The sequence below is a fragment of the Zerene cesonia genome, chromosome 14 (genome assembly GCF_012273895.1).
Source record: "Zerene cesonia ecotype Mississippi chromosome 14, Zerene_cesonia_1.1, whole genome shotgun sequence".
NCBI lineage: Eukaryota > Metazoa > Arthropoda > Insecta > Lepidoptera > Pieridae > Zerene > Zerene cesonia.
Window position 1 is genome coordinate 6,874,623 of NC_052115.1, and position 9,415 is coordinate 6,884,037.

Here is a 9,415-nt window from a genome sequence, read left to right on the forward strand (position 1 = left end):
GCCACGGGGAAAAGCTAATATGTATGTTGCAATTAAAAGTTAAAACCCATTTTTTATGTCGTAGCGGATAACTGTGCTGGTGGTTGGTCCGATTGCAAGCAGTCATCACGGCCCCTGAACCCATGTTTAGCGTCAATTCCTCGTCAGCTCCGAATTTTATTAATTTATAAGAAATACCATAAAGCTAGACTTTCGGACCGAAGTTAGAGTTTCAATCTAAAAAAAACATTTCTGATTTATTAAATTTTCGACAACCCGTAATATAAAGTGCAAAATAAAACACGAAATCTTTCAAAATAATTTATTACATTCTTCAATACATCTGAGATCGGTCTCAGTACAACGTTCATAGATACGCAAGTAGAGCGGGATAGAAAAACATCGACCGTGCACCTATAAGGCTAAATTTTAAAGCAAAGAATCATAATGAAATTACTCGCTGGCTTGGTTATCATCTTAATTATTTACATTAGGAAATTATTTTGAGTACTACAAAATTTACTTCTTTAAAGAGAGACGGCAACACAGTGATATTTTCTATACCCCTCTATTTCACAACTCAGTACTTAGTCAAATAAGCATTACACACGTAAAAGTATTTACAGTAGATGGATATCTGAAAAAATTCAAGTGATATCATATTATTTATATAAAACAAATTTTGTGATAAAAATGAGAAGAAAAATGACACTGGACAATAAATAGAAATATTAGTTTTTTCCTTTTATATTTGCTTTGTAGCATTGCATCGATAAGTGTTCCATAAAACACAATTTAATGTTCTTTCTCAAACTTAAGGTAAAAATATTATAAGGTCACTAGAATTTTAATGCCCCTACTGTCAAGAAGTCCTAAACAATAAATTTTATACTAAAATATATTAAGCTTTTAATTAAATCTTAACCAATAGGCGAATGTAAACTGATCCAAATCTGATCACTGACTAAACCTAATAGTGACATAAGCAAATTCGGCCTGCGACAGCATTAAAAATTAATTGGATGACTTAAACGCTTAGGAAGTCATTAAACAGGCAATTGCTGATTATGCTATAACAATAAATATAAATACTAAATTAAGGAAATATAAAATGATGACTTTGATAAATTATTAGAACATAAAAAAAAATTAACATCATCAAACTGTCAGAACTAGCTAAATTTAAATGAAACCACACGGAAGGCACCAGCTTTCAAATAAAAAAAGAAACATCAGGTTCGTTTCACCCAATTGCCTCCCTTTTTTGAAGTCAAATGAATACCCCTTCAAGTGTATCAGTTCCTTCTGAGGTACGTAGAGAGAAATGTTAAGTATGGAAAATTACTAGTGTATCTGTATTCGTTTGGTTATTTAAGATAATATTACATTCAGGTCATATTTAAATATATCCGTAAATTCTTATAAAAAACACTGTAATGTTATATACAGAATCTATTCAAACTAAACACATGTCAGAAGCGCATGTCAGAACTGCAAGCAAAAAGAAAAAAAATATAATATATTGCATTTGTTTATCCCGGATCACACACACACATTCTTGCAAACACTGAATTGGCGCTATAGTATGTAAAACATATCCGTTGCGAATGTGCGACCAGCATAAAGTTCGAAAATACTAAAAACATCACATAAGTCAATCAAGAAAACGATAATGTAGTCTATGTGGTAGGTTTTTTTCACTAATATTAATAAACAAGCTAAACATATATATGATAGTTTTTTAGCAATAACAGTCATTCAATTAGGTATTAATAAGTTCATTTCAAATTGTAGACATCTGTATTAGCGATTATTCAACTTTTCAGTAGTCATGTCCATTTTAAAATACCTTTTTTCAGGTTTTATTTTATCCTAATCTTCTCCTTGCCGCATTGTGGAAAAAACGTTTGCAAAAATTAGACTATAATTGGATTTTTCCCTTGACACAATGTTTTTTTAATTATTATTTCATTCATAACATAGTAGAATGATGACAAGTTTTCATTTTAAGTGTATTTATATTGTAATTAGTTACACTCTCCATAATTCTAGAACGGCTGAAACTATTTGGATGAAATTTTTAACAGAAATAGTTTTAAGACCCGAGTAAAGACATAGCGGGAGAAAAACTTGGATCTTTTTTAAATTTTTTCAACTATCCGGGCAAAGCCGCGAGCGGAAAGTTAGTTACGAAAAAATATAAACAATTAACTCACAGGATGATGACCAAACAGTAAAAACTAAAAGATATCACACTCAAGATATCTAAAATTTGCACTTAAAAAATTTGTGAATGGATTTTAGTATAAAGCTATAATTTCAAGATATGGATTATTATATTCAATTAGCTTATATTTAAACACAAAAGTTTAAAGACCGCATAACTGGATTTAATTGTCCAAATATTATTTAAATAAAATTTTATCGTCCAGACACATGTCGAGAACACAATACACTGCACCAAGCTATTCACAAACAATCCGCACACAAAAATAAATACCATCAGTCAATCGAGAATCACTCATCGTTTAGGAAACTCCACATTGTCAAAGCTAATCTGCCGTCTCGCCCTCATTTTGGCCGCTTCCTCAAAAGACGGCATGGAGTTCGATCTAAACTGCACCTTGTCAAACATACTTGTCCCACTTGAATTAGAGTCTATATTAACCAATTTATCTTGTAGTATATTCTTTGAAGCGCTCTTCGGTTCTTGTACTACATTTTTGTCCGTGCAGTTCTCTTTTATTTGGGAGGTTAATGTATGCGGTTTGGACTTCAATTGTTGATAGGCTGTAGCTGATATGTATCCGGATATTTTATTTGTCTCATTCGCTAGTTTAATTTGTTCATCTTGGAAACACTCTTCTACTGTTCTGCCTTGGATTATGGCGAATACGTACTGCCGTGCCAACCTACAAGAAATGTTTAGAAATCATAAATTTGTACATTTGTGTAATGCAAAATTTCTAATCATGTTAAAAACAAAGCTGTAAATTTAAATTACCAATATTTAAAGTGTCCATACTTTATAAAGTAGTAATTTAAACAGCTAATGAATGTTATAAATAAAAAATTAAATATAACTTTATTTGTCTCTGCACAACAATACATTACATTTAGTATATGGATCATTTCTATTTGTATATAAAAAAAATGATAGTAATGGATCCTCAGAATTTTAGTACATAAATTTCAGTCTGGATAAGGCAGCAGGTTAAAAACTTCAAGAAATTATCTAGATAAAAATCTTTTTCAACTTACTTGAAAAGAGTATCTGATGTGGACAGTTTGGGAGCAGCTAATTTAGCAGCATGAGGCGGTAATGTCAACAGTTTTCTAGTTAGCCTGGCCAGCGACGATGCCTTCTCTTTAAATCCAGGGGACGACATCCGCCAACCGTGGAGTCGTAGGGCTTCTGATACTGCCCATAGCAGTTTCTATAAAATAATATTTGATAGTTATACAAACAACCTAAGTAAAGGGAAACTTCAAGAGCCTTATTATATATTATAAAATATAAAATAAAATAGAAAATTCGATTTAATATGAATCTTGTATTTTTTTCCGTCTAAATATTATTAATAGTAATCTGATTTAATAAAGATTGTAGAGATGTGGTAATTTCTTGTGCTTGCATTTTTTTAAATATTGATTGGTGGAAATTTGATATGTCTGTATATATTTTTTATTGAAGTAACTCTCTTTTTTTTCTCTCATGAAAAGCCACAAAAATACAACTTTTAAATACATAACATATTTTTTTAATCAGACATACCTTCTTGTGTGTTTCATTTAACTCAGCACTATTCCTGGTGGATAGCATTTCCGAGGCTCGTCTATTAAACGCCACAGCCTTAGCACTGCCAATATCGCCTCCGAACGATAAACTCTTCGCTATCTTACTCCTATTACCCTCAACGTCGTCATCAAACGGATCTCTCTTACGCTTCAAGAAATGATCACTCTGCGTCCCGTCCATACTTTTAGTTTCAGCCATTCGCACCGGAGACCCGAACAAAGCCCGTCTAGATTTAATCGCTTGATTCGGCACGGACATACTAGACGCACTGGGCATTGCCTTTCTATTTTCAGGACTTATGAATAATGCTCGCTTCAAAGTTTCTCTATTCGGTTGGGTTTTTGATAGGTTATCGTCCATTACGAGTCTCCGCATCGCTTTTTTCTTACTGGATCCGCCAGTTTTTGGTGTTTTCGCTGGTGTTTTTTTGCCTGGTGTTTTTCGTGATGGTGTCTTTTTGCCTGGAGTACGTTTCGTTCTAGGACTCTTTCGTTCGGCCGAGTTGATCAGCTTTCTGTGCGGGAAGTAACTTGAAAATTGAATTAGTCAATATGTGTTATAAGCATCAGATGGTATAGAAGCATTATATATGTGAAATAGTAAAATGACGAAATAAATATGCAAAGTTAATTATGTAGTTAACTCAATATTGGGCTCTTATTTAGTAAGTGTGAAATTGAACAGACTTAATAATAGGTTTATTTTATGATCAGATAATATAAAATTGTATTTAGCCTTAGCGTATAAAGTCGCTTTCTCTGTCCCTATGTATGCATATCTTATAAATCTTTAAAATTACCCCTATTATTATTTTTATCCTATTAGTCCCTATGTATGCATAACGGATTTCGATGGGTTTTTTTTATAGATAGTGATTAAAGAGGAAGGTTTATATGTATAATAATACCTATAACATATATTGAACTACTGCGAATTTAACGCGTGCGAAGCCTCGGGCAAAAGCTAGTAAAATAAAAAATGTAAATATAGCCTCGAAGTTATCAAACATTGCAAGAGTTGCAAGTTTTAGAAAATCTATAGCATTAGCATTATAGACAACAGATAATTATTCACTGTTTACTAGATTAAAAAAAAAACACAATAATAATCCTTACTTCTTATCAATAAGGACCATTTTGCTAGTTGAAGACTGGGCCTTTTCGCCTATGGTAGCTGCACTGCAAAAGGCTTGCCTTCTACGCGCCAAATGGGACAGCCGACGCCCGGGAGATTTCGCTTGTGCCATTCTGAAAAAATTATTTTCAATTTTATTTTTTTGCGGAAATTATGTATAAATAGCTAAACAAATGCTTATACAATCTTATTTTGAATAGCGTTTCACTAAAAATAGCACATAGCATTGCTTTGATTCAATGAACTCAATTTAAATACAACCAAAATGATCACGAAAGTAAATAAAAAATAAGTAAATTAACAAAAGGAAATGTTACATGACATAACTTACTAATAAAGTAAAGAAAAAATAAGTAAATTAACAAAAGGAAATGTTACATGACATAACTTACTACATTTCTTTAACGACACTAATATTTTGAACAGGATATTGTTTGTAAGATATTCCTCAGAAAAAAAATATTTTAATGAGTCAAAAAATTTCACATCTCATAAATAATGTGTTTTACAAAAAATTGGCACAATGGACTTGAATCGGAAGCTAAACACCAATTAGTTTAAAAATATTATTTACTAATCAAATTAATAATGACATAAACTTTCACTTCCCACAAATGCGCAATGTTCCCATAGAAAAACTATTTATGTCATGAATGTCATCAGAATGCATGTGTCACAGTAAGCTGTGCTATAAACAAGTTATTTCTTCAAAATTCAACAAATTACATACTTCAGTCTAAGAGCTTTCCGTTTACTAGCGCTACTCGGCGATTGTAAACCACCAGAGTATATATTAACACTGGTATCTGTTTCGGCACCGACAAATCTCTCGGCATATCTCTGCATCAACATCTCATACTTTTCTGTGTAACTTGTTAGGTTGTAACTGGAAATTAATTCAAAACAGCTATAGTATGAACAATGAACTTTAAATGTTTTTTTTTTTTAACAGATTACAAACGTGATTTATTTGTTAAGTTAATTATTATAATTTTCTTTTACATCTTTTATTTAAGTGTGTGTATTCGATTCACATGGTTTTGTATTTTTGCAAGAGTAATGAAGATTAACACGCGGTAGGGGCTTTTACCACAAACAATTTGACCGCTGAAACAAGTTTAATTCTTGGTCTGGTGCACTACAGCATAAAATTATAATTTTTATTGATAGCTTTACAAAGCGAAATCAGTCTCGGTATAGTAATCTTTCAAGACAAATATGCAGGTATTATATAGGATAATAAAATCATATAAAATCGCACAAAACTGGCAAAAAATGTTCATTGGAATATTCGCCCTTACGCCAGCATTTACTTGATAAATAGCAAGTTACAGGAAAGAACATTTACCACAATGAAAATCAGTGTTGTGGTTTTAAAAACCAAATATTTCCTGACTGCAGTCACATAACAGCACTCTCTACACATATTCATATCACATATCACACTTATAGCTTTGTTTTAGCACAAAATTTATTAAGACACATGTGTATAGATGTAGTTTGTTTTATGTGATGCCTAACAACAATACTATAATAACTAGTACTAATGAAACAACTGATTCCATATGCTTCAACTAGCAAAATATAAAAAAAAAAATCTTTTAGCAATTTAATAGAATACAATACTCACTACACATCATGATATCTGCACTTCAATATGTCTGGCCATGCATTTTCCTTCGCCTCTGCTTCAGAGCCCATTTTCAATTCAATACTTTTATCGTTCATGCTTGAGTTACCATCCTCACACTTAGTAGTAGTTCTACTAGAATTGCTACTTATTTTCTCAAGCTCTAAATTTGGATTTGAAACATTGTCTGCAGTTTCTTGGATAGACTGGCATATATCTGGTATTTGGATGAATGAAACCTTTTTTGTTGGTGTCATAGAGTTTTCTTCTATATTTAGTGTCTGTTCTCCATTGAATGCAGGGAGAAAGCAGTAATATTTCTTGAGCATTTGAGTAACATCAGTCTTTAGTGTTGTCACTGAGGGTGGGGGTAGTATTCCTTGAAGAGTTTCCTACAAAAAGAGAATAAATCTATGAAATATAACAATAACAATATAAAAAAGTAAAACATAATCCTTAATGTAATTGTATCACATGGTGAGTCCTATCCTTTGACTATGCGGGTGAAATCAGGAGCTGAAAGCTAGTTTTATATATAAGTGAATAAATATTATTACATGTATGAGTATGGAAATAGGTGACCAATTTCTCTTATTTATTCTTACACATTCTATAAGGAAATTATTTTCTACCAGTGATCTTAATGAAGATATTCTTATTAATTTATAGCATTGTCACTGATCCTTGTTCAGTGTACAATATTTGAATTAAATCAGTACATTTAAATTGGGTCAAAACACAGATAAAGCTTTACAGCTACAGTTAAAAATGCTCACACTTAATTTTTTTTACCATTCAAATAATGTGATAGTCATTGACTATAATTAATGGAATTGAAATTGTTAAAATAATAAGATATTAGATGTGCATTCCTTAGTTAAATATTTACATATAAATGGAATTCAATAATGATAAGAGGTGTTAGATAATATTGCCAATGATGTCAAAATCTAACCTAGTTTAAGTGTTGTTCACTTTGTTAATTAGGTTAACTTTTAATTATAATACACAAAACATAACCTGTATTTTTAACCTTAAAATGCATTTTTATATGCAAATATATCCAGGATATAAAAACAAGGCTAAAAGCAAATATTATTCCTACATATACAAACCTGAATCCTCCTAACTTTTTTCTTTTCACATATCTCAACATCTTTTAAAAACGTCCAAATGGGTTCAGGTTCCGGATCATTTTCTGTATCATCACCGTCTGAAAACATATCTGGTGAACGCACACCACTGTCAAATGAGGCTTCTAATGAGGAGTAACTCTGCTCTAAATTCCACTTTGAACTCTCCATTGTCTCCGTTGAATCCTTATCAATTTTATCCTGGTACTGAGAGTCCCCACTACTCTCAGTCTTGTCATTTCTTGAATCACTGGCACTCCTTTCATCTACATGGAATGCTTGTATGTTTTTCTCGCTCGTCTGAATTTCACTATCTACTTTCGATTCTGAATTATCGTCGACGTTTAAAACATTTGCTGTGCTCAATGCTGTCAAGGGATCCACGATTGGCTTTAATTTCTGCACATGCTTTATCGTGCCATTAAACGAAAGCTCGCTAATTGGAAGTTTGAACACATTTTCATGAACCACGTCCCGAAACATGGGCACGCTGTCGACGGCGTTATTACTGTTTTCCATCATTGATGTTATGAAAACGGGTTTTTCGCCCCCGGATTTGGATTCTTCGGAAAAAACTCGAACCTCGCAGAGGTCAGACTTGTCAGTCATACATTGTTCTGACGACGAACCCACAGACGATGTTATCAAGTAAACACTTGACGATTTCTCTATCAAGGAATCGCTATTAACATCTTTTTCAACATTCTCATATATTGGATTTAGCGAATCACTAACTGGTTCAATTAATTGCACCCCATGTTTATCTAAATTCGCTGGGACTGCAACAGAAAGGTCAATGTTCCCACCACTGTTAGAACTGTCATAATCTCGGCTACTCGAAGATACAGATTGCTCACTATGCCTATCATCAAAATGTTCTCTAACATTAAAACTTCTCATATAACGTTCGTAAAGAGAAAAACTATCACTCATCGAAGGACAATTTGAGTCTTCAAAGGATTCCATCACCACTGCTACATTGTCATATAGACATCCAATTGTTGATAAAATAACAAGGCATTAATAACATTTCTTAACTTTGAACCATTATTCAATAAAAATACACATAAGTTGTTGGAAAGTCTTAAATGCTATTGTATATTTTTATATATACAGAAATATGCTATTCGCTATATGTGCATGGCGCCTAACTGTTCGCCGAGCGGCGACATCTTTATTTTTTTTTTCTTCATATGATGGCTACCTTTTTCAATTTGTTGAACCTTATCGCGCCGGATACGAGGCTTAAAGATATAAAAGTGCTGCCACCTTATTTAGAATAGGTAGATTACCTAATAAATTTGGTCATTCATATTTTAATTCTTCCGTCTGTTTGATGGGATGTTAAATTTTTCCAAGTTATTTGCAATGAAAACTAAGATGTTAATTAGCTACATGCTTAGATTAGTATTTGCCATTTCGAGGTAATAAATAATAATGATCAGCATTTGTTAATCATGACTATGTAAAATATGATTGATGAATGACTTATACTTATTCATCTATAAGCTTCGTTGTTGCACCAGCTCGCTTTTCCATATATTTAATTTACTAATAGACGAAACTGAAACCAATAATTTTGTTGATTATGGCTTCATATCTAATAAAATGTTAGAAGTGTTAGAAGTGATCTTCTTGTCCCTTTATTTCAAGTACCTAACATATGAACATTAATTTAAATTTTGATAAAATTGATTTAAAATATGAATAAATTATAACAATTAAAAGGTAAGTGTTCTG

The 9,415-nt window shown here is 32.0% G+C and overlaps 1 protein-coding gene across 2 annotated transcripts; it reads right to left on the reverse strand.

Annotated features, from left to right (window-relative positions):
* Nucleotides 1-287: 287 nt before the first annotated feature.
* LOC119831676 lies at nucleotides 288-8,950 on the reverse strand. 2 transcript variants are annotated; one of them, XM_038355126.1, is made up of 7 exons: nucleotides 7,658-8,950; nucleotides 6,543-6,934; nucleotides 5,643-5,798; nucleotides 4,894-5,025; nucleotides 3,755-4,292; nucleotides 3,241-3,416; nucleotides 288-2,891 (listed from the first exon to the last, which is right to left on the reverse strand). In XM_038355126.1, the coding sequence occupies exons 1-7, from the start codon at nucleotides 8,639-8,641 to the stop codon at nucleotides 2,501-2,503; spliced, it is 2,769 nt and encodes a 922-aa protein (XP_038211054.1). In that variant the 5' UTR covers nucleotides 8,642-8,950; the 3' UTR covers nucleotides 288-2,500. The 2 variants fall into 2 exon arrangements, with proteins under 2 accessions (XP_038211054.1, XP_038211053.1); XM_038355125.1 differs by having other exon boundaries at nucleotides 3,755-4,307; nucleotides 7,658-8,949.
* Nucleotides 8,951-9,415: the final 465 nt, after the last annotated feature.

Excerpts from the sequence above, each read along its gene's own strand:
- LOC119831676 (XM_038355125.1), bottom strand. The coding sequence starts at position 8,641 with ATGGAATCCTTTGAAGACTCAAATTGTCCTTCGATGAGTGATAGTTTT. Across the intron at positions 5,799-6,542 it reads TGCAGATATCATGATGTGTA|TTACAACCTAACAAGTTACA; the intron begins GTGAGTATTGTA and ends ATTAATTTCCAG. Across the intron at positions 4,308-4,893 it reads ATGGTCCTTATTGATAAGAA|TTACTTCCCGCACAGAAAGC; the intron begins GTAAGGATTATT and ends TCAATTTTCAAG.